The sequence below is a fragment of the Tursiops truncatus genome, chromosome 16 (genome assembly GCF_011762595.2).
Source record: "Tursiops truncatus isolate mTurTru1 chromosome 16, mTurTru1.mat.Y, whole genome shotgun sequence".
Classification (NCBI taxonomy): Eukaryota; Metazoa; Chordata; class Mammalia; order Artiodactyla; family Delphinidae; genus Tursiops; species Tursiops truncatus.
The window spans coordinates 78,500,651-78,525,421 of record NC_047049.1 but is presented as its reverse complement, the minus strand read 5'-3'; the positions used below and the strand labels follow the sequence as shown (position 1 = coordinate 78,525,421).

General features: G+C 50.0%; 1 protein-coding gene across 1 annotated transcript in view; it reads left to right on the top strand.

Annotated features, from left to right (window-relative positions):
* Positions 1-24,771, top strand: part of SLC35F3 (solute carrier family 35 member F3) — a 99,812-nt gene that overhangs the window by 4,620 nt on the left and 70,421 nt on the right. Inside the window, exon 2 of the mRNA XM_033842056.2 lies at positions 11,467-11,791. Within this exon, the coding sequence (XP_033697947.1) occupies positions 11,467-11,791 (325 nt within the window). The remainder of the gene's footprint in view (positions 1-11,466; positions 11,792-24,771) is intronic.

The window sequence follows — 24,771 nt, the reverse complement described above, 5'->3', positions numbered from 1 at the left end:
GGCGCGGGTTCGATCCCTGGTTGGGGAACTCAGATCCCACAAGCTGCACGGCGCGGCCAAAAAAAATAAAATTAAAAAAAAAATGATAAAGATTAAGATGCCATTGGCAGTCACAGCAAGGGAGACAGGGGACGTCCAATTGAGACAAGTTGAAGGGGAGGCTTTGGCGGTTCCTTCAAGGGCAGGTGTGGCATGTAGGAGACAAGGACCTGGGAGGAAGAGGCGGTGGCGGCCGAGTGACAGCTCAGGTGGGAGGTGGCCCCGTGGAGGTGAACAGGCTGGCCCAGAAGCCTGCTGGCCACAGACGCCAGGGAGATAGGAGGCAGAACCCAGAGCCTAGGGCATCGTGGAGACTCCAGGAAGAAAGCCAAGTAAGAGGAAGCATGGTGGAGCATCAGGTACGGCCAAAGGATGTGGTTGTGTAGAAACAGTTTTAAGTGGGTGCTGGTCCCCCAGCCAGATGGCAAGGGGTGAGTGTTTGGGGAAGGAGAAGAAAAGCAGGTAAAGGTGTCCAGCAGGGAGAGAGGTGGGGGGAGTTATGCTCTCTTTAGGGGGCAGGGGAGGGACTTGGGGAGAGCAGGCAGTTCTGGAAACCAGAGGAAGGAGGCTGGTGCCGGGACAGGTCTGTGGTGGCCCCAGGAGAATGTGATTGACGCAGCCAGAGGCGGGGGAGGGGAGGGGGGCCCTGGGAGAGCAGAATGGACCAGAGAAGGGGTGGTTAGCCCAGCAAAGGAGAAGGGAAGAGATGAGGGCAAAGACACAGAGAAATGTGGGCTGCGGGGGAGGGAAGCCGAGGACCTGCGCTGCTGACTTGGATCTTCTTTGTCATGTGTGAAGTGGCGCTGTCTCCCAGAAGTGATGGATGGAAGGCTCGCAGAGGTGGGACAGTGTTCGCAGGCGCTGTATGGGAGAGGCAAGAAGAGATGTAGTTCTTAAAAGCCTTTTAGGCGAGTGACCCGTTCTCACTGGTGAAGACACCGTGTCACTTGGGGGGAGCGTGCAGGGGAAGAGCCCCGCCTGGGGGCAGGACACTTTTTGTGTCCTGCTCCGCCACTAGCTGATTCATGTATGGGACGTGTCTCCTCACCTCCTGGAGCCCAGGCTTCTCTTTTCTGAAAAGAAAGGGGATTAGAGTAGATCTTCCATTGGCTCTTTCAGCAGGAACAGTCTATGAGTCTAGTAAGTAGCTTACTCATTACCAGAGCTTGGTTTATTTGATTAAACCCTTTACTAGCTCTAACCAGAGAGCAGAGTTCTGAGGGAATTAGACCCAAGACAAGTCAGAAATTTGGCGTGTGTGTGCACACGTGTATGTGCATGTGTGTGCATGTGTGTGCTTGTGCATGTGAGTAGGTGTGTGTTTGTGCTTATGTATGTGCATGTGTCTATGTGTGTGCATGCGTGTATATATGTGCCTGTGTGCTTGTGTGTGTACATATGCTTGTGTGTGCATGTGTGTGCTTGTGCATGTGTGTAGGTGTGTGTGCATGTGTGTGTGCATGCGTGTATATATGTGCCCGTGCTTGTGTGTGTACATATGCTTGTGTGTGTGCATGTGTGTGCTTGTGCGTGTGTGTAGGTGTGTGTGCATGTGTGTGTGCATGTGTGTATATATGTGCCTATGTGCTTGTGTGTGTGCATGTGTGTATATATGCTTGTGTGTGTATATATGTGCTTGTGTGTATGTGTGTGCGTGCGCATGTGTGCATATGCGTGTAGGTGTGTGTGCACGTGTGTATATATGTGCCTATGTGCTTGTGTGTGTATGTGTGCTTGTGCATGTGTGCATATGCGTGTGCATGTGCATGTGTGTAGGTTGTGTGTGCACGTGTGTGCATGTGTGTATATATGTGCCTATGTGCTTGTATGTGTGTATATGTGTGCTTATGTGTGCGTGTGCATGTGTGCATATGCGTGTGCATGTGTGTGTGTGTTTCAGGGGTGGGATTTGCCGCTGGAGCAGGAAGAGGAAAGCCCAGCTAGGTGAGCACTTAGATTCTGTGACTCTTCAGCAGCAGGAAAGCACGGGACTCCAGACAGCGGCCCCCCGATGACGGGGGTACAAAAAGCCGTCTAGAAAGATCCCAGAGAGGAGCATGCTGCTTCTCAGCTTTGCCTGAGGCTGGCCCAGGCGTTTCCACAGCAAAGCCCCTCTGCCCGGGATGAGCTCAGCCCATCACCCTCAGCCCATGCAGAGGGCCTGCCCTCGGGGAGGAGTGAAGCCGAGGACGACACCTGTCATACCTCACGCAAGCTCAGTCCTGCCTTACAGATGTACGTTACACGACTCCACTGAGAACAGGATGTATTAGAAGACAATGCTTCGTGCATCAAGATGAGTTGTGTAACCCCCCAGGCCACCAGTTAAAATATCACCCTTGTTCCCCTGCTCCCCTCCGGGGGGAAGGCTCCACGCACCCCTTGCTTCCTGGGGGGCCGTGCTGCACGCAGTCTGCCCTCCTGAGCCCCGCTCTCCCCGTGAGACGTGGCAGCCAGATTCCCACCACATGGATGTGAGGGCGTATCCTCTGATAGATAGAAATGGCAGAGAAGAGGGGTGTGTGCTTGTGTCGGTGTTTGTGTGCGGGTCACCAGCAGCGCTGGAATATCTGCTGATCGGTCCCTGGTGAGCGTCTGCTGTGTGCAGAGGTGTCATGTGCCCGGGCGGGCGGTGGAAATGGTGAGACTTCTGGAGGCTGAACAGGCCACGACTGGCAGGCACGGGGATTAAAACTGATCCCCTCCAGCCCAGGTGTCTTCAGACCACGGGTCCAAACAGGCCCTTGCTCCCCTCCCAAGTGGCCTCTTCCCGCCCTCGAGGCGCAAAGGGCATTATTTCAAGCTTACCCGTATCCAGTCACGTTCTCACGTGCGCCTTGGGCTGTGAACATTCCAGAATTGTCTTAAATCCACTGCAAGAGGCACTGTGATTTGGACATTGGGAGTTATTCGGGGACCTCTAAGGATGTGAGGAGTGGGGCAGAAAGGCCGGTACAAGTGTCTGTTCACTAGAGTGGTGGTGATGGCAGGAGAGTGGACCAGATCTAGGCCTGATTCAGACTAGCTCTGCAGCCGGGTGGAACTTCCGGGGGATCTCGGACAAACCTCCCATCATCCCACTCCACCCCGCAAAAAGCAGCCTTCATTCACCTCCCAATTCTGTATCCACACCAGGGAAAGAATTTGGGTTTTTAAAAACAACTTTGCAGCTGCCAGGTTTTCTTCTGTCTCTACACACTGATCTCCAGGAATGACAACAAAGGCTTAAGCAATTCAGAGAAGGCAGACAAATATAAGGTGGTACCTGATATTTCTAATCTAGTCATCTGCGGCAGTTCTTTCTTTCTTTTCTTTAATATATCTTTTATTTTAGAATAGTTTAGACTTACAGAAAAGTTGCAGAGACACTGCAAAGAGTTGTTAACTACTTCACACCCAGTTTCCTCTACTATTAACATCTTCTCTCAGTATGGTACATTTGTCACAATTAATGAACCAATATTGGCGCATTCTTAGTAACTAAAGTTCGTACTTTATTTGGGTTTCTTTGGTTTTTAACCATATGTCCTTTTTCTGTTCTAGGATCCGATCTAGGATCGCACATTGCATGTCGCTCTAGTCTTCTCTTGGCTATGATATGGTAATTATTTCTTCTCCTAAGAGGTTGTCACAGTAAATAGTCATCCACAGCTCATCACCTCACCCTGTCCAGCACAGTGACAGCTCTCGGTCTGTGCCTCACACCTTCACAGACACAGCACAGTCCCTTCTGTAATACCCTCAGGTCAGTCTGCTCAGGTTGCCATGACAAAGTACCGCAGCTTGGATGACTTAACAGACATTTATTTTCTCACAGTTCTGCAGGCTGGAGGTCCAAGATCAAGGTGTGGGCAAACTTGGTTTCTGGTGGGGACTCTCTTCCTGGTTTGTAGATGGCCACCTCCTTGCTGTGCCCTCACGTGCTTCCCCTCTATGTGCACAAAGAGAAGACAGGAGAATATAAGTCCACCAACCCTATCAGATCAGGGCCCCACCCTTATGACCTCATTTAACCTTCATTATATCCTTAGAGGCTCCATCTGTAAATACAGCCATACCGGAGGTTATAGTCTTAGCATATAAACTGAGGGAGGACGCAGACACTCATCTCATAACAGCCCTCATTCCGTGCTGCTGAGTCCCAGCCCAGAGTTCCATACGTACTCAGGATGTTCCAAATTTAAAAACAGAGTCTGTCCTCTTGGAATCTTGAAGTCCCTCTTTAGTGATCGGCAGTTCTGACTGGGGTGTTCAGCACCATGGCCCTGATCAACTTCCAAAGGGAAGACTGAGGATGCTCTGCATTCCTCTGGTTGCTTTGGAGTCAGACAGATGCTTGGAACCGCATTCAGCCCCTCACTAGTCTGTGACCTTGGGAGAGTAACTGTCAGACCCTCAGCTGTCCCATCCGCAAAGCAAGGAGAGTCACACTCCAACATTAAGACAGGTTTTTTAAAAAAGGTATATCATCTCCTGGCAGAGAACACGGCATATATGCTGTGTGTTTAACTGGCACTTGGGGGATTCCCTGGCCATCCAGTGGTGAGTACTTGGCGCTTTCACCGCTGTGGGCCCAGGTTCAGTTCCCTGGTTGGGGAACTAATATCCTGCACGCCACACGGCACGGCCTAAAAAAATTTAAAAATAACTGTCACTTGTCTTTTACTTCCCTGTGCCCTCCTTCTTCTCCCTTACTCAGAGTCAAGTTTAATTATCTGTGGATTCTATCTTTTCCCAGGGACAAGTGCCAGTTAGGAGCACGGCTGAGGTCTCAGCATGTATGAATAGTGGGAACATTTTCTGACCCAAAGTCCAAGAATCCACACAGATGGTCTGGCAGCTACAGGTGGACATCATTGGTCGGGATATGTAAAATCAGGATTGCTCTGGGGACACCCAGGGCCCATGGTGGCCTGATACACGAGAGGGCCTTTTCTTCCCTTTCCTCCAAACCACTGCCTGAGAAAAAACAATCACCCGTAAATTCACTGAGCAAGTATTTAATGAGTAGATGAGACAAACAGAACCCGAACTGCATTTTTGGGAGATGAATTACACTTGCAAATGGCCATAAACAAAAGCTTTCTTCCAAGCTCCTGATTTTATAAAAGCTATTTAGTTGGGTGGCTGGGCCCTGAACGGGTATATGCATCAGTGATCAACAAATGGGAAAATTGTTCATCAAGCCCTCTTCCCCTGGGCAATCCAGAAAAATAAAAGGGTGGTGGCTGTATTCCCAGAGCAGCCGTCAACTGTGTTTGTTTGGGTTGGATTTGGAGACACAGAACCATCTATGACGTGGACATTGTAAGCCCCTCCACTCAGGCTGAGCAGGCTCTCCTAGGGAAGGGGGTGTCTGCCTTATGCCCCACAGTAGGTGTCAATAAATGTTGGTGGGCTGAGTGGCCTAAAAATTTAACTAGTCCACCCAAGAGAGACGAAAACATATCCACACAAAGACTTATATATGAGTGTTCATAGCAGCCTTATTCACAGTAGCCAAAAAACTGGAAACTATACCCCTGTCCATCAACTGATGACTGGATAAACAAAATATGGGACTTCTCTGGTGGCGCAGTGGTTAAGAATCCGCCTGCCAATGCAGGGGACACAGGTTCGAGCCCTGGTCAGGGAAGATCCCACATGCCGCGGAGCAACTAAGCCCGTGCGCCACAACTATGGAGCCTGCTCTCTAGAGCCCACGAGCCACAACTACTGAGCCCTCGTGCCACAACTACTGAAGCCCGCACCCCTAGAGCCTGTGCTCTGCCCACTGTGATGAGAACCCCTCGCACCGCAACGAAGAGTAGCCCCCACTCGCCGCAACTAGAGAAAGCCCGTGTGCAGCAATGAAGACCCAATGCAGCCAAAAATAAATAAGTTAAAAACAAAAACAAAATATGGAATATCCTTATAGACTACTGCCCAGACGTAGAAAGAATGAACTCCTGACGCATGCTGTGTATGCCGTGGAGGAACCCCAAATACATTATGCTGAGTGAAAGAAGTCACATGTGAAAGTTTACAAAGTCATATGAAATATACAAAGGAGGGAAATCTGTACACATGGAAAGCAGATTTGTGGTTGACTGGGGTTGAGGCGGGGGGAATGGGGAGCAACTACAGATGTGCGTGAGGACCCAGTTTGTGGTGATGGAAATGTTCTAAGACTGGATGGCGGTGATATAGTTTCATGATTCTGTAGATTTACTAAGGGTCATGAATTGCAATCCTGAAACAAGTGAAGTTTATGGTTATGAAAATTAAGCCTCAAAAAAGCTTTGAGGGGCTTCCCTGGTGGCGCAGTGGCTGAGAGTCCGCCTGCCGATGCAGGGGACATGGGTTTGTGCCCCGGTCTGGGAGGATCCCACATGCTGCGGAGCGGCTGGACCCGTGAGCCATGGCCGCTGAGCCTGCGCGTCCGGAGCCTGTGCTCCGCAACGGGAGAGGCCACAACAGTGAGAGGCCCGCGTACGGCAAAAAAAAAAAAAAAGCTGTGAAAAATTAACTGTGTAGATCTTACTGATGGAGGTGTCATTGGGAGGTGTCTTCTCCTGGTCTCTACACAATGCTATCTCTCTGCTTTCAGGAGGCTGGGACCAGGCCAGCCAGTGGGTGGTCTTTGAGCCCAGCACTGGGTCCCTCATCCCTAAGACATGACTCTTGCACTTTCTAAGTGCAAAACTTCCTGGACACTTCTTCAGAGAGCGTCACCAAGGGTCTCCCTATTCTCAGGGGACCTCGAAAAAGAAACATTTGTGTTCTGTTGGAGGTTTGCAAGAGCCATTTTATGGGAACTCGAAGTTGAGAGTGAGTGATTTTTCCAATTGTTCTAGCTTTCTCATTGGAGAAATGGCTTTCACTGTATAAACTTAAAAAGCCCCCAGGTCATCATTTGCTCAGCAGAAAGCAATGGACAGCTCGTGAGAGAGACAGAGGGCTTGCCTGGGTCCCAGAATGAGTGAGCGGCTAAACCAGATCTCCAGCTCGCCCATTAGGACCTAGAGTTTCCTTCCGCTGAGCAGACATTGCCTCTAGGTACTGCTTGACCGAAGAGTGCATGTGTTTTATAGATTCCTGGTAGGAGAGAAGTATCAGGTGTGATTCTGCAGGTAGGACTAATACATGGTTTCAGTAAATTGCCTGACTCAGAGCAGAGCTCAGGATGGAAGTTCACGCACAGGTACGGTTATATCTTGGCACGCTGTGGAGTACACATTGTATACTGGAGAACACTCCCCTTACACACACACACACACCCCTTTCTCCAAAATGCTCAGTGGAGGCAGCTCTGGCAATAGAACTGGGGAGAGCCCGCCTGTCCCCCAGCGCTTCCGAGTGAATTAAGTGGCGTAAACTAAGCCTTCAGAGGCAGCAGTGACCGCTTCTGTCAGCACAACCACTGGGCCAGAGAATATAATCTACTTTGCGCTGAGCCCAGAACTCTTGGCTCAAGTGCAAGGTTAAGATGGAAAGTTCAAGATCATAAATAGAGGGGTTGTTAGTGGGGAGGGGATGTTAGTGAGTGAGGGTGACATAAACAGTATTTCCGGTTGTGTGATAAGAGTCAGAGGAGCTGGGACAGGACACAGCGTGAGGCTCACTCAGTACTGAATTCTTCGAGGCACTCTGTACTGCCTCTTTCAGGGGTGATACAAGAGAGATACCAGGCACAGAGGAATCCCTCGACTTGTTAATTTAGGAGGGGAGAGAAAGTAAACCAAAGTTTCTTGCACGGGAAGATATGCGAGGCTTTTGAGAGTGGATATTCCGCCCCCCCCCCTCCCCGGGGTAATTCCTTCTCTCTGAAATCTGAGCATCAGTTGGACAGCTTGTTGAAAATGACCTTGAGAATGGTAGGGTGGGATGCATTTGTTGCGTTTCAAATCGCGGAGAATAAACGCGTCTGCTAACCAAATTCATTATGTCATTCTATACCTATGCTTCAACTAATTTTATCTGTTTGTTATGGACACTGGGGCATGTACAATGTATATTTACTTCCTAGAGAATGTAAATTCCAAAATCTGAACTTGCTGAAGTCCCTTCCACCAGCCTGGCAACTTCTCCTACTGCGTGTCTGACCAAAGCAAGATTGAGCATCACAGTGGGCCAAGGAAACGGTGGATTTCAGATCTCACCACCTTCCTCACCGCTCCTGGGGCAGACCAGGCGTGTTCCTGACCCTGAACTTTGCTTCTCTTGTTCCTCAGCCTTTCTATACTGCAAGGCCCAGGCCAAGCTTCCGCTTTCTCCGGCCCTTCTTGCTGTGATCACAGCCCACACTGGTTGCGCTGTCTTCAGAATTTGTGTTACAGTCAGATCACTCCATTTGTAGTTGTTCTGTAATTCTTTCATAGATCCATTTTGTCACTCCCAGATAGACTGTAAGTTCCTGAAGAGCGGGACGTAATCGTGTTTTATATTTATTTATTGACCACCCTGAGTTCTTGGCACACGGCAGATGGAGACTTCATGGCAACTTCCTAGCGGATTGAAACGCTCCTAGGATGCGTCGTACTATACAGAGCCCTGTGAGATTTATAAAGTCCATGCTCTTATGCATCAGGGTGAATGACTGCTGGCCGAAAATACAGCATGCTCCCAGTTTTGCTGTGTGTGTGTGTGTGCGCGCGTGTGTGTTTCGTGCAAAGATACAAAAGGACTGGGAAAAGTGCAGCAAAATGTCCAGCGATATCTCTGGGTACTAAAATTAGTATACAGTGCATTGCTTTTTATTTATTCCATGCAGTACTTTTCTAAAGATTCTGTAAAGAATATTTTTAGTTTACATGAAGTAGGTCTAGTTTAAAAGAATTCTTAGGCATGAGCGGGTATTGAAATTGGTAAGTGATTATTACTATAGGAGACTCGGTGTGGGGAAACGGAAAGTTTGCAATGAATTAGGTTTGGATACCTCTGATTCTTTATGGGTCTAGTCCAGTGTTTCCCAAAGTGTGTTCCAAGGGACCCCAGTCCTATCACAGGTGTTACATTTAGATAATATGGGAAGCACACATTCTCCAGCTGCCTTTTGGAAATCCACCACATCCATTAGCCCTGAATACTCCTACAGCAAAGGAACCTGTCTGACTTACCTGGCGTTTCCCAAGCTTTTCTGATTGTGGGATCCTTTTTTTCTTATAATACCTGTTAACTGCGTTACACTTTGGGAAACATCGTTCTATCTTATTTTTAAATAATAGCGCGCAAAACGTCTTTATTTTATTTGTGTATTATCAGTATTCCCCTGGTCAAATAAGCCAGAGAGCTTACAAAGTTAGAGAATAACTTCTTTTATCCAAATCTGTAAAAGCATTTGAACAGTACAATCTTACATGATTTGGTGATTTTCCTCTTTCATTGTAACAGCAACATAGCATCAGTCTCCGCTTCATCCTTTAAGTTTTAAAACTTAAAACTTAATCTGCCATAATGCAAAACTAGATGAAAAAACATGCTGTGAGCCTGAATTGTTTTCAACCTCCTCCAGACTCCCTTCTTAAATGGCCAGTTAGTACCGTGAAACTGCATTGCCTTTCTAGGTGGACTTTTTTTTCATCTCCGTAATTATCTTTTCAGTAGGACTTTCTGATAGTTGATGCTGGCAGTCGAGGAATCTGCCAGCCCACAACACTGCTTGAAAATTATCCCAGTAGTGAAGGGTTGCAGAGGCTCACCCCAAACGTCAGAGAACCAGTGTATAAATTGAAACGTGCATGCTTTTGTCTGAAAATGAATTTGCCATAAGTTGTAGGGATTCCTTGTGAACAAAATCAAGACGTCCTGGTGGGAGGGCATCAAACAAAAGGGGAGGAATCTGCCTTGCTTTTGCCCCCTCTGCTTCTCCCTGCCCTGCAGCCCATGCCAGAAACAGACAACTTGTTGGAAGTTCAGAGGTGGTCAGCCACTTGGTTTTCCAAGGGCTTTCTGACTCAGGTAAATACACACATGGAAAGAAAGAGGAAGAGGGAGATTAAATATTAATAAAGCAGGTAAAGAAGCACAGTACAGATGGGGTCAAGGATTTTGGGTCAGTAAAGACATTATCTCTCCTTGGCCAGCCACGAAGGCTTAGGATGACCTTTGGCTAAAAGAGATACAACCAGGGAATTCCCTGGTGGTCTAGTGGTTGGGACTCAGCGCTTTCACTGCCAAAGGCCGGGTTCGATCCCTGGTCGGGGAACTAAGATCCCACAAGCCACGAGGTGAGGCCAAAAAAAGAAAAGAGATAAAACCAGACCTGTCAATTAATGATAGGATTAGCTAATCCCTATATAATAGGCTACCTTGAATCAGGATTTTTTCCTCGTAGGATTATTATATTTCAGACAGTATGATGTACAAAACTTGGTTTCATGGTATTAGAGCTATTTAAGTTACTGCTAAGTTTAAACAAAGTCCATAGGGTACATTTGATGCCATTATGTTTTGTACCCATCTCCTGTACCCCTATACTGTGTGCCCTCATTCAGCTAAGTGCCTGGCTGAACATATAAAAGGCAAGTAGGCTGTCGCCTGGAAATTCACATCCATCCACGGTCACATCTGATACAAGTTACAGCTCTGTTTAAATTTCCAGAGGACTGACCTGCACACAATCATGAATGAAAACCAAACAGTGGAAAATAACGCCTTTTCCACCCTTCTCATGGTCTGTGGGAACAGTGCTGCTGCACAGCCGTGCTCTGGCCTGTAGCCTGGTTTCCAGGAGTCACACAATTCTCAGATGGAGCGTCTGAGGCCTTGCACAGCACCAGCTGCCAGAGGCTGTGGTTTTCAAGTAACACTTCAAAGTGGGACTGACGGCCATCAGCTGGAAGTCAGTAAGAGCAAATAGAGAAATAAGAGAGACAGATCTTTTTTGGCTCTCCGTGCAAAAGAAGATGAGACTCTTGGCATCCCTGCCCTTAAGTAACAGGTGGGGAGGAGCTTCTCTCAATGTCCTGGGAGCTTTTAGAGGTCAAGACCTATGACCTCCTCAGGGGGGGAACCTGCAGCCCCTAGCACTGCCCAGGCCAGGTAGCACATCACTCCGTGTGAGCTGACACTTGGTGAACTATTTGAGCCACTCCGTGGGTTCTGGAGAAATGCTTCCACTTCTCCAGATGGGCCCAGAGAGCACCTCTCGAAGTAAAGATTCTGACGCCAGGGTTCCTGAGATTCTCCATTGCCAACAGGCTGGGGATGGTCCTGATGCTGCCAGCCCATGCACCATCTTTTGAGGGTCAAGATTCTAGAGGAGAAGGAAACCACTGAAAATGTCTTTAAGTTTTGTTTCAGGAAGCTGCGTCCACGCCCCTATCCCCATCTCCACTTCCCTCCCCCGGGTGGCTGGCCATGACAATGACAGTTGGTTGCTCTCTTGCTCCTGGCCACGGTGGACGTGTGGAGGCCCCGGTTAACCGTGCCCCTCTCTTCCCCCAGGGGAGGAGCGCCCCCGGGACCCCCTGGGCCCGGCAGAGGCCCAGGCGCCGGTGGGGACCGACACGGGCGGGAGACCGAGCCCTCGCTGCTGGAGATGTTCCCAGGCGCAGCTCAAGAAGATCTTCTGGGGCGTGGCAGTGGTGCTGTGCGTGTGTTCCTCCTGGGCCGGTGCCACCCAGCTCGCCAAGCTGACCTTCAGGAAGTTCGATGCTCCCTTCACCCTGACGTGGTTTGCCACCAACTGGAACTTTTTATTCTTCCCGTTGTACTACGCAGGCCATGTCTGCAAGTCGGCAGAGAAACAGTCGGTGAAGCAGAGATACAGGTAGGTGGCTCCGGGATGCCAGGAGGCCGGCCCGGCGCTGGGCTGCTCTCCCGATCGCTGATGCTACCGGGCTGCCCTAGTGGCAGTCACTGGGAGGGGCCAGTGGGCACCGTGGTGAGAAGTCACCATGTCACCTGCTGTCTTAGTGAGGTTGCAGGCTCGGCATCCTCTCCCCTCAGAGTGGTAACACCTCTCCTCTGCCTCGAGCCCCTCAACGCTAGGAACTGCTTTATAGTAGACAGGAGAAGGCAGCATCTTCCGGAGGTGTGCTGTGGTAGGTGCCCAGAAAGGGTAGAAATGGGAAAACCCTGTAGCTCTTTTATCCCTCCTCAGACTGGGCTGGGGACAGGTCCATGGAGCCAGGGGACCCGGCTGCTTCCTGTAACTTACCTTCCCACGTGGCGATGTTCGTGGTGAAGATTTCTCCTCTCCTCTCCAACCCAAGCCTTTTCCTCCTTTGGTTATGTGGTTGCATGGGTCTGAACGTCTGGCAGACCCATGGGGTCGTCAAAGTCAAGGTACTCTTTGAGCTCTGTTGACTGTATTTTCTCGTTGATATGCGATGTTCGTGGTGAAGATTTCTCCTCTCCTCTCCAACCCAAGCCTTTTCCTCCTTTGGTTATGTGGTTGCATGGGTCTGAACATCTGGCAGACCCATGGGGTCGTCAAAGTCAAGGTACTCTTTGAGCTCTGTTGACTGTATTTTCTCGTTGATATGATCTCACGGTATTTCCTCATTGATATGACCTCCCTTTAAAAGAGGACAGAAACCCTGACACCAGCCCTCTGCCACAACGTACAGCAGGGCTCCCCCAGCCTCCTTGGGGGTCGGATGGTCAGTGTTGGCCTCGGGGTCCCATCTGTGCCAGTCCCTGGATCTCATGGTCACCCAAAGCTGAGGTCTTCTGTGGCTACGTCAAGGACCCACTGTTGGCCCAAATCAGATCTACTCAGAAAAAAAAACCCCAGGGGAAGCATGCTGGCCAAGGTGCCAGATAGGCCCTGGGAATGTATCTTTCGTCAGCCCCAGAGGTGGGAACAAATTTGAAAGCTGAGGGCTGTATTACTCTTTCAGTACCGCCTTCTTCCCCACTTCACCGCCACCCCACCAAGCACCCCCCGCATACAATCACCACATCCCATTTACCATCTGCTTCAGACTTCAGCCGCATTCTGAAAAGTTACCCTTAGAAGTTGCAAGCTAGCTAAAAACGTCATTGGGTCCAAGGAGCAAGGAGGTTTGGGAATGGAGGTTACACTCCGATCAGAATTTTTTCTGAGATTCTACTGTTTTGTCGCTGTAAAGTTAGACTTGGAGCTGTAGTGTTCAGAGGGAATTTGGACCGGCTCCTTTAAAAGTTGTAAGTCAGAGCGCTCATGCTAGAAGAAGAGGCACTGCTGGAGCTCAGATTGAGTCACAAGACCGGCGTCACAGGTCCCCGTGCTGGAAGGGACTCAGAGGGGATTCTCAAAGCAAAGCACGTGGCAGCCTGGAGCCTGGAACCGTTGCCCTGGCCTGGGGCATTGCCAGCGTTGACTTAAACCAGTGGCTTCATGGACCAGCCAGAAATTGCTCAAGAGACACTTGCTGTACCTCTTCTGAGCAGCAGCGGAAAGCAGGCTGAAACAAATCGGTTTAGGAACGTTGACAGGGCCCCAGATTGTCCCAAAGGCAAGGGAGAAATAACGGCCTGCTTTTAGTCCCAGAGAAAAGCAAGTATTCAGTAAATGATGTATCTAACAGTAGAGGAGCCCTGAGTGTATTCAGTTTGTAATTAGGAGTCTGCCTTTCTTGAAAGAGTAGAATATTTTGCTGCTGCCTCTCATAAAGTGAGCTCATGTGCCCTTTCTTGATGGAGAATTACTGGAGGGAAGATGAAATGGTCTTTCGCTGCTCCCTTCAAACATGGCAGCTCAAAGAGGGCCTCCCCTGAGGAGCAGGACCTTCTACTCCCCTAAAGATGTATCCTCAATGTGACACTTACCTTGGGACCAGACTAGCATTGCTGGCCACTTAGGGCAGGCCTGGCACCATTAACCAATTGTGCTGAAAACAACGCGGAAGGAAGGAAGCTCTTTTAGCAACGAAGTTGGGTAGAAGGTCAAGGGAGGAAAAAATGAAAGGTCATTGAAGCAGATTAAACATAGAAAGACATCACACCTTGACTGCCTTGATTTCCTTGATAAGGAAGCTTATTGTCTTCCTGTAAAAAGTATCTGGGAAGAATCATGAGAGGAGGATGGTGACTGGTGTGTCAACTGGAGAACAGTGGGGGGCAGGGGGCAAAAGCATCACTTGATTAGAGAAGCCAGTTCAAACCTTGCCCAATTTCTGTAATAAAGCTTAGCTCACCACTTAAAAAAATCTTCGATTGTAAACTGTGTTCTCCCTGTGGCTAAACAGAGCTGCTAATTTAGCAACCAATTTTTGGGTATGTCGGTTAAGCCATGCACGCACACCACTGGAGGAGTGAAGGGGCATTCTTTCTCAAAAAAAGGAGAGAAAAATGTGTCACTGTGTCACAGCTCAAACTGGGAGTTCTTTTTTTTGGGGGCTGGGTTTTTTTTTTAAATTGAAGTATAGTCGATGTACAGTATTATGTAAGTTGCAGGTGTGCAATATAGTGATCCACCACTTTTAAAGGTTATGCTCCATTTATAGTTATTGTAAAATATTGGCTATTTTCCCTGTATCGTACCATATATCCTTGTAGCTTGTTTTATACCTAGTAGTGAAGCCGAATCAGACGTCTGTACCCCAACACCGAACTGAATCTCAGAGACAGAATTTTGGGTGAAGTAGAAAAGAAGAGCTTTATTGCTTTGCCAGGCAAAGGGGGACACAGCGGGCTAATGCCCTCAATACTGTGTGTCCCGACCTGGAGGGAGTAGTGAGGAGTTTTATAGCAGTGGTTCAAAGAGGGTGTGATCAGCTCGTGGACCTTCTTCTGATTGGTTGGTGGCGAGGTAAGCGGGAGTCTGCATCATCAACCTTCTGGTTCCCACCAGTCTGGGGTCTAGTGCTTGTGGGCAGCAAACAGTTAGCTTCTTCCACCCGGTGAGGGTTTCAGTGTCTGCAAAACAGCTCAAAGATACTGTTCTGTGTATCCCTTGAGGGAGAACCCGGACCCTGCCCCAAGGCTGCCTATTGTTTCTTGACTGTTTCTCTCTTGTCTGTGTATCCCCTCCCTTCCCTAATTTGCAACGGTCTGAACCTGCCCCTTGGAACTCAGGGAAGGTCTTGGAGGCTGAATGAAGCCTATTTCCTGTAATCAACAAATGGGGGACACAGAAAGGCTTTTGTGCCCAGGAGCCCCACAGGGTCCTGCTTGGTATCAGTAATTTGTACCTTTTCATCCCCTACCGAATTGGGAGTTCTTTAAACAGACTTTAGGAATCCCAGAAGTCAAGGCAAACTGAAATCACATCTTCCATGTTTGTGCTTGTATCAGAGTGAATGGAGAAGATGGAGAGTCAACTGAGGAGATGTGTCTTTGGGTGAAAGTGTTGCAGCAGGGAGCTGGGGAGAAAAGGGAAAAGGTAGAGACTGTTTTCAGAGAGGGAAGCTGGCCCAATAAGCCAGCTTTTCTTGTGGTTTTCAAGAAGCAATCAGGTAGAAGTTTTTCTCTGAGCCCTCCCCGCCGAGGCTACTTCACCAACGTGAAGCTAGAAGAGTCACCCAAAGCACAGGGAGGAAAGCAGGTGGTGCCTCACACAGGGCTCCTCAAACCCTAGGCGTCTCCGAGATCTTGTTGAAGAGCCGACGATGATTCCGTAGGTCTGTGTGGACCCGAGGCTCTGCTTTCCTAAGGAGATTCCAGGAGATGCTAATGCGGCTGACCCACGGGCTGGGCTTGGACTGTAAAGGCCCTGGAGTTGTTGAGTCTCTGCTGCACGGTGTTTAAAAGGTTGCTGATCTGCCCAAGCAAGTAGGAAGCAGGACTCACCGTACCACGAGTGACTGGCTTCAGGCCCCAGGGCTGTTTTGAGTCCTACTCCGCTGCCACTTGCAAGGGAGGGGAGGCTCCATGGGCAAGTCTTTTAAGCTCCGGGAGCCTCAGATGCTCATTTGTAAACGGAGGGTGATGACACACGCACTGCCCAGCACAAAAGGTTGTCGTGTGATCATATGAGACCCCGTACGTGCACTGTGAAATGCCATAAAAATGCCAGAAACCCTATTGTGATATTCTCCACGGGGTGCGAGGCAGCCGCTGGTCAGTTCATCGGCCGCCTCGTGGTGGCCTGTTTACACTGCAGGGGTGGGTCTTACAGGGAGTGGCCAACCCCTGCAGGGTCATGCAGGTGTTACACCTTGCAGAAATCAGCTTGCAGGTCTGCTGGCTGCACAGGGCATTCTGGAATGATCGGGGTGATGATGGGGCACTATTGTCAGGAATGAGAGTGTGCATGTGAAAACCTCTCCAGCCCAGCTGTCCTGGGTTTTCAGCCTCAAGCCTGTGGTCTCCCCAGTGACACCACCCCAGACCTCAGGGAGTAAAGTGAGCTCTTCTCTTTCCTCAGACCATCAACACCCTTCCCTCACCTTCCCTGTTTCTCACTGACAGCCAGTCTCAGGGATGCCCTGAGGAAGCAGTAGTGTCCAGGACCCAAGGAGGGCTCTGGCCACAGAGATGCATGTGGGCGCTGCAGAAACTGTAGGCGTGACTTGAGAGGGGGTTCAGCTCCCAGGAGTCTGTGCAAAGCCAGGCGCCAGAGGGAGGCACACGGGGGAGGCCGTGTCAGGTTCATGGCCCTGGGGAGACTGTCAAGGGCAGGTGTGATGACACACAGCCTCCCAGCCCCTCTGACCCTGGGACAGGAGGACAGCGTCTCGGATCCCAGGGCTGCCACGGCCAGCAGAAATCAGCCAGAGCAGATGCGGAGCACTTGCCGGCTCGTCAGAAGGCCTTCCAGGAACTTCTCCCAGTACTGACCTCTTTTCATGAGCAAACACTAGAAGCTTCTGCTCTCCTGCGGCTGCCAGAGAAGTGAACGAATGATACAGTGGTGACAGATGTTTCCCTCGGTCTTTTGTAGTTCCAGGCTTCTGGAAGCTAGCCAGTTGATTCCGTTTCAGAAACGCCCGCAGACGTTCTGAGCCAAGGAAGGGCAGTTTTGATGCCACTCGTTTGTCTTCAGTCCCCCGAGGGCCAGCTGTGCGTTCGTAGCGGCACAGACTTACGCGGGATCCATGAGGGGTCTCGCCGCTGAAACTTTCAGAGTCTCAGGGGCAGAGCAGAGCGGTCACCATCTGGAGCTCACTCCTTCTGGAAGTGGTTATCGCACCTCTTCTCAGGGACGGAAGCATAGCTGGTCCTTGTCTTCAAGGAGCCCGCAGCCCGGTAAGGGAGTCAGATAGCCAGGCAAGGTGAGGGTGTGTGCAGGGGGCCCAAGGGAGGGGCCCAGGTGCGTGGCTCCTGGGACAGATGGAAAGCGTTCTTAGAGGAAATGACCGAGGAGCAGTCTCTTGGAAGACAAGCAGATGGTCCTGTAGGCGCTGAGTCCCGGGCAGGCAGAGTAGCGTGGGAATGGCACAGAGACTGAGAGAGCACGGCCCATGGGAAGCTCTGATGGGGGGTGGAAAGCAGGTGGAGAGCCGCAGAGGAGCGGAAGGGCAGGCGGCAGCAGACCCCCTGACTCCTACACGCATATGCAGAGAAGGTTGGCTTCTGGTGCGAATGTGGGCAGGCGGTGGGAGTGGGGGCCAGAGAAGCCATCAGACTGGACCTTCAGCAGTGCCACCATCCCTCTGTTAAGGACGGAACGGAGGGCACACGGGGGCCGGGCCCGTAGAACAGGCGTGGGCTTGATGTCTGTGTGTCGGGGCGTCGACTGAAAACAATGCACAACCTAAAAGTTGAGAGTTATGTTTTATTCCGTGGACGTTCTGAGGGCTTAAGCCCGGGACACAGCCTCCCAGATCGCTCTGAGGGACTGTTCCGAAGAGGTAAGGGGGGAGCCAGGATATACAGGAGTTTTTGCAACAAAGACCAGGTAGTCGGAACATCAAAGGGTTACTGTTAATTAAAGCAAAGCAGACATCTCAAGTGAAGGAATAGAGCGCTTTTCTCTATATGGGCAGATGAGAGAGTCTGTGCTCACAGAAATCATCCCTTGGATGTGCACCTCAGCTATCTGGGGCCAGCGTCCTGTGCTTCCCCATCCTGAGTCCTCTCAGGGCATAGGGTTGGGGGTGGCTGCAGCGGCTGAGGGCTTGGTGGTGGGCGTCCTGCTTCCGTCCTGAGTTCCCTCCGGGCGCGCCGTCGGGGCGGCTGTGATGTGATGGCTCGGTGGCTGCCACATCCTTTGTCTACTGGTATGGCAGGTGGCACTTTTCATCCGCGGGGGCATGTGGGCACGTGTGAGTGACACAGATGTTGTTCCCGACCTTAGGAGCTCACATCCAAGTGGGAGAGAGACCCGTATGAAAAACAGAGTGGGGTGTAATGGCAGGCAACCGTGGGGGCAGGCTGGCTGGGCTGCAGCTTGGATTCGAGGACAGGGCCAAGTGGAGTGCGGGACTAAACGGTCAGAGGCCGGGGTGGGGGGCCCTGTGGGTGCTGGCTTAAGGGGCTGGGGCTTTAGTCCCCAGGCAGTGGGAGCTTCTGAAAGTTGTTGAATCCAGGACTGATATAATCAGAGCTGCTTTCAAAAGCAGGAGAGTGCTAATCACATAACTGGTTACAGAACATGTGCCCGTTTCACGTCAGAGGTAGAATGACTCAGTATTTTGGGGTTCTGTTTGTTTCTTTGTTTTGGGTGTAGACCTTGAAGTATTACGAGGCCAGGTCTCTTGCTTTGAATTGTCAGCTACTTCTTCAGTTGAAAGCAAACTCCTGTGTTGGTGACAAGCATTTCAGTGGTTATTTTCTCACTCAACTCAAGCATTCTGGAAATTGACGAGGGAAATCTCCTTTCTGGGAAACACCAGTACATGTTTTTCAGGCCCGATGTGAGTATGAACGCGTGGCCGAGGCCGCCGTAAATAGCGATGCCCCAGCACACCCTGCCCTCCTGGCACTGCCGGGCCTCCTAGCTGATGCGCGCTGATGGGACCTCTTGCTTGCTTTTTCTTCCCTGAGCCCTGGACGTGCTCTGGCCCGTTGCTGCCATCAACAGTTGTTCTGCAGAGGGTGAGGGCGCTCTGTAAACAAGTCCACAGGGACCCTCCATTCTAAGAAGACAGAGATAGCCCTTCACTCCTTCCACAGAATCTGCCAAGGGTTTTCTGTATGTCAGGCATTGTTTTCTTTTTTAATTATTTTTTAAATAAATAAATTTATTTATTTATGGCTGTGTTGGGTCTTCGCTGCTGCACGTGGGCTTTCTCTAGTTGCAGCGAACGGGGGCTACTCTTCGTTGCGGTGCACGGGGTTCTCATTGCAGTGGCTTCTCTTGTTGCGGAGCACGGGCTCTAGGCACGTGGGCTTCAGTAGTTGTGGCGCAGGGGCTTAGTTGCTCTGCAGCATGTGACCAAGGCTCAAACCCGTGTCCCCTGCATTGGCAGGTGGATTCTTAACCACTGTGCCACCAGGGAAGTCCCTCAGGCACTGTTTTAGGTGCTAGGGGAACAGCAGTGACCCAAGCAAATGAAAATTCCCGCCTTCATGGAGCTTACCTTTTAGTGGGGAGACAAACAGCAAACAACTAGAATACAGTAGGTCAGAGGGTGCCGAGTGCTGTGAAGAAAGATGGGGCAGGGCTGGAGTGGAGGTGCTGGGCAGAGAAGCATTGATGTCAGGCTGGGGACCTGTCTGTCTGTCCTTCTGAAGGCGCTTGTGGTTATACCAGCATCTCCTCACCCCATCCACACCCAAAAGCCTGGGTTAGCCCCCGTTACTCACTCATTCATTCATTCTCTATTCGTTGCTACAGTAATGTACACTCATGACTGTCAACTCTGAACATGCGCTACAGGACCCTGCCCTTGAGATGTCCAGAGCCCAAGGGTTAAGCCCCACTTAGAGCACAGGATACAGGAGTCCAGTGGCAAGGAGGTCTCACCAGCATGGCCTCCATGGGGTCCAAGAGCCCTGTGTGGCCACCAGCTTCAGGCCCAGGGACAGAGGCGTTTCCTGGGCTCAGCCATCTCTTTGCCTTTTCCCTTCCTCCTACCTCGTAGCCTTCTTGTTTCCTGTCTTATTTCCAAGAATCAGCCCCCCGAGGAGCACAAGCTGCATCCGGAGCCCTTGCAGTTGATGTTGTTGCAGTTGATGTTGTTGCAGTTGATGTTGATGTTTGTTTTTGTAACTGGTTTAAAAGAAATGGGCAAAATATCGGGGAACTGCAGCTGTTCACTGGGCCCGTGTTTTCTGTTTGCTGGTAAATAATGGTAATTATGCATAAACATCTTCAACGGGAACGGGGAGAAAGGGATAAATTGGGAGGTTGGAATTAACAGATACAAACTACTGTATAAAAAATAGGTAACTAACAAGGACCTACTGTATAGCACAGGGAACTATACTCAATATTTTAAAATAACCTATAAGGGAAAAGAATCTGAAAGAGAAAATACGTGTGTGTGTGTGTGTGTGTGTGTGTGTGTGTGTGTGTGTGTGTGTGTGTAACTGAATCACTGTGCTGTATACCTGAAACTAACACGGCATTATAAATCAACTATACTTCAAATAAAATAAAACATTTTAAAAAATATCTTCATACCAGGAGATTTTGGTCAGATTTGCTATTGAGGCAGAGCACCTTCCCCCTAAACACAGACACATACATACACATGCACACACACAAACACACGTACACATAGCCATCTGTGCATCAGAACCTGTGGTACAGCCACAGGACGGCCCATAGTCAGTGCTCTGAATCTAAGTAGGATGTCATAAGGCATCATGATGGGTCCCAGTGTCAGCCAAGGCAGAAATGAGATGAGGGTGGCTGACAAAGGCTTAGCTAGTCTCTGCCTGTCTTAAGACAGCATTTGAAATATTCAAGGATGCGTCAGTGGAGACGCGAAACACAGAGCATCAATCCTGTGCCCTATGTGGTGACGCTGACCTCGCACATTTACGCCAGGTCCCCGCTGCTCTGTCCTGTCATCACGGTACTTGTAGTTTCCCCGTGGATGTCACCCCCGTCCCACCTCCACATCTCAGTTCAACAGCTGCTGGCCTCATCCCAGGGAAGTTCAGTGACAGCCAGACACCCACGAGGATGAGTCCAGAACATTCTACGAGTAACTCTTCAGCTTTCACTCAGGTAAATCGGAGGTGTCATATTAACTCCCAGTCTCCTCTGTCCTCAGGCGCTTCAGCCCCCATTCAGCCCCCAGTTACCTGAGCTCTCTGTCCATCCTTGAACAGATATCAAGGATGGGTCTTTGCAGTGCAGCACTTTAAGGGTTATGCTAATGCACCCTTGTAATGTCGGAGCAGGTCTAATTCAGCTGCAGCCATGTGGTTTCCCCACGCAGTTTCATTGAAATTTTGCCAAAGGTCGGTTCCAACGATCTGTTTGTGGGCTTGAAGAATGCCAGCCACTGAGATAATTGCCATATCAGGGTGATTCTGGCTCTTTGAGGGTCAAGTTACCCTAGGCTGCGCTTATTAACAAGAGATTTAGTAACAGTTTTGGCACAAATCACCATGGTCCCTGTGAACCTTTGCAAGATCGGTGTTGCAGTGGCGTAAGAGGTGGAGACGGGGGATCCCCAGATCCCAGAGGGGGATCCTTCAGCCAGCGGGTCCTGAGGGGCAGTTAACATTGCACAGGTCAGGCGATGGAAAAGGGCTCCTGTGCGTGGCGTGCGGGAAGGTGCAGAGGGGCATGTGCAGATGCGTATGGGCTACAGGAAGAGGGGATGCCACCGATGTGACTAGGAGGCACAGACCCCGCCCATCCCACCAGCTCACGCTGAGCCATTTTTTACTTTCCCTGTGCTTCCTAATCAGAGAATCAGGACTAGCAAGTCAGCTCATAGGTGCATTGGAATTTTAAAATCTCACTACATTTGGGAAGAAGATATCTGCATAGAGATCCCAAAGATGAAAAAGGGACTTTGACAGCTCTCTAATCCAAACCATCCATGCTGATCTGATCCATACTAAAGAGGCCACAGATGCTCAGAGAAAGGGCGTGAGACCTTTGTTAGCTCCAACCCCAGACCTCTCCGGAAATGCTAGCAGGGAAGAAATGGTCAAAACTGTTCCTCATAGGAAGGAACGTGGAGGTGGTGCCTGGGCAGGATAGATGACGGGAGGAGAATGCTGCTAGCCCTTGCTTGGGGCACTGTGATCAGATGATAAGAAGGCAGGCTTGCCATCAGTCAGCTCACGTTTGAAACCCAGCTTTGCCTTCATTTGGCTATATTGCCGTAGCTTAGTCATTAAAAGCTCTAAGCCTCACTCCTTATCCATAAAGTGGAGACCCTAATACCTACATCTGAGTGTTGCAATTGGCATTTCCCTCCTTCCAGGCTTTCCCAGTTTCTGCAGAGATCTTGTGTTTGAACTGAACAGAATTAAATATGATAGTGGCTATAAAGCCCCAAACCTTGCTTGGTCCAGAGGTTGGCTACCCATCTTTGGTTGACTCCAAATGTGAATCCCCAGACTCACACAAACACTGGCTCCTGCTCTTTGCAGATCATAAGATGATGGTGATGGTGATGGTGATGAATCTGAGGATGGTGATGATGGTGATGGTGATGATGATGGTGGTGATGATGATGATGGTGATGAATCTGAGGATGGTGATGATGGTGATGGTGATGGTGGTCATGGTGATGTTGGTAATGGTGATGAGGAAGGTGATGATGGTGATGGTGATAGTAATGATGATGGTGATGGTGATGAATCTGATGATGATGGTGATGATGATGGTGATGAATCTGAGGATGGTGATGATGGTGATGATGGTGCTCATGGTGATGGTGGTAATGGTGATGATGATGGCGATGATGGTGATGATGAAGGTGATGATGGTGTTGGTGACAGTAATGATGATGGTGATGATGATGGTGATGATAATGATGGTGATGGAGAACATTCCAACCACACATGACTGAGTCTTTCTCCTCATGAAGATTCAGATAAGTCATGTAACTGGTGTGGAGCCCACAGTAGAGAGGGCAGCTTCTTGCCTTGTCATTCTTTTGGGGTGTTGGGAAGGGGGCATTTCTTGGCAGAAGTGAGCTTTGAGACAAGTTTGCCAGGAAAAGGGCAGAGAACTCATGTGGTACATGCCATGTGTCATTCTAGAATGAGCTGAAAGCAAGCCCGAAATGCGAGGTGATTCATATGTCTAGAAAGCGATGTCCTGTCAAGCTCTTGATGTTCTTTTTGGTTTTTTGAAAGCTAAAAAAGAAAAAGGGAGCGGAAATGCTGGGACAGTGCAGAACGTTAAAGAGACACGGCTTATCGTGTCATTTCTCTTCCACGGCCACCACTCTAGCCTTGACTGTATACAACTCAGGGCTAAATTGGAGGGGTCACCCCTGACGTGGGAACAGCCATTATCATGGCTTCCACAGCCTTCACCCTGCTTACCGCCCCATACGGCATTTGCACACCTACTAGTGTGACGCTCGCACCAGACCCCAAGGATGCAGAGAAGAACGAGGCCACGTGGTGGGGGAAGGGACCCCAGGCATTGGAGTCCAGCTGATTCAGGTTCCCAAATCTACTGCTTACAAATCTGCACAGCTCCAAAGTTTTCCTTCACTTCAGTGATCTGACATTTAACAATGGGCCAGTACTGCCTATTTCCACAGGCTGGCTGCAAGATTCGGGGTACTTGTCTGAACTTGGCTATTGGTTGGTACTGAATTAATAGTGGTCACGGCGCCTCCCACTGCTGAAACAGTGACCCCTGTGGTGGTGATTGTTAATTTGCATACTCTGCCGTAACAGCCTTACTGCGCACACATATTTCTCTGAGCAATTTCATTTCTAACTGAGCCACAGAGCAAAGGGACCTTTTGGTACGTGCATTCTTTCCTACGTTATTTCATTATATTACATTCCACATAGGCCTTCCTCAGCTGAGGAACTGGGAGCCTGCGGGGAGAGCAATCGCAAGAAATTGTTACGCCTGATTTTTTGTTTTCTTTTGTGGTTCTACATTTTTTTTACATTTTTTTAAAATATTCTTTTCCATTATGGTTTATCATAGGATATTGAATACAGGTCTCTGTGCTATACACTAGGACCTTGTTGTTTATCCATCCTATGTATAAAAGCTTACATCTGCTAACCCCAAACTCCCACTCCATCCTTCCCCCACCCCCTCCCCCATGTGTTATGCCTTATTTATTTATTTATTTTTTTGCGGTACGCGGGCCTCTCACTGTTGTGGCCCCTCCCGTTGCGGAGCACAGGCTCCGGACGCGCAGGCTCAGCGGCCATGGCTCACGGGCTCAGCCGCTCCACGGCATGTGGGATCCTCCCGGACCGGGGCACGACCCGCGTCCCCTGCATCGGCAGGCGGACTCTCAACCACTGCACCACCAGGGAAGCCCTCTGATTTTTAAAGCAAAATCCAATCACATTCCCTTATATAGCCAGTGTCCATGCCAAGTGCTTCAGAGAGTCAGTCCTCCTTTCACCAAATCACATTTTCTTTTTTTTTTTTTTTGGCCTTGCCACACCTTACAGGATCTTAGTTCCCTGACCAGGGATTGAACCTGGGCCCGCGGCGGTGAAAGCGCAGAGTCCTAACCGCTGGATCACCAGTGAACTCCCAAAACATGTGTTATCCACTTCAAGCATGAGCCAGAGCAGACCAGGCTCCCTCAGGCCAATCTTCCCCTCCACCCATCACCCAGGTCTGGACCTGAAAGCTTGGCGAAGGGCAGGGGGCGGGTCTCCAGCTGAGGGTCCCTGAGACCCTTCAGCTGCATTTCCCAGCCTGGGCCGTCATGTTCTAAGAGAGACCCCAGCTGTTGGTGGGTCTCCTGTGCCTCAGAGCCCGTGAACCTGGCCCTGGCAAGCTCTCCGTCATGGAAACTGCATATTGGTTTG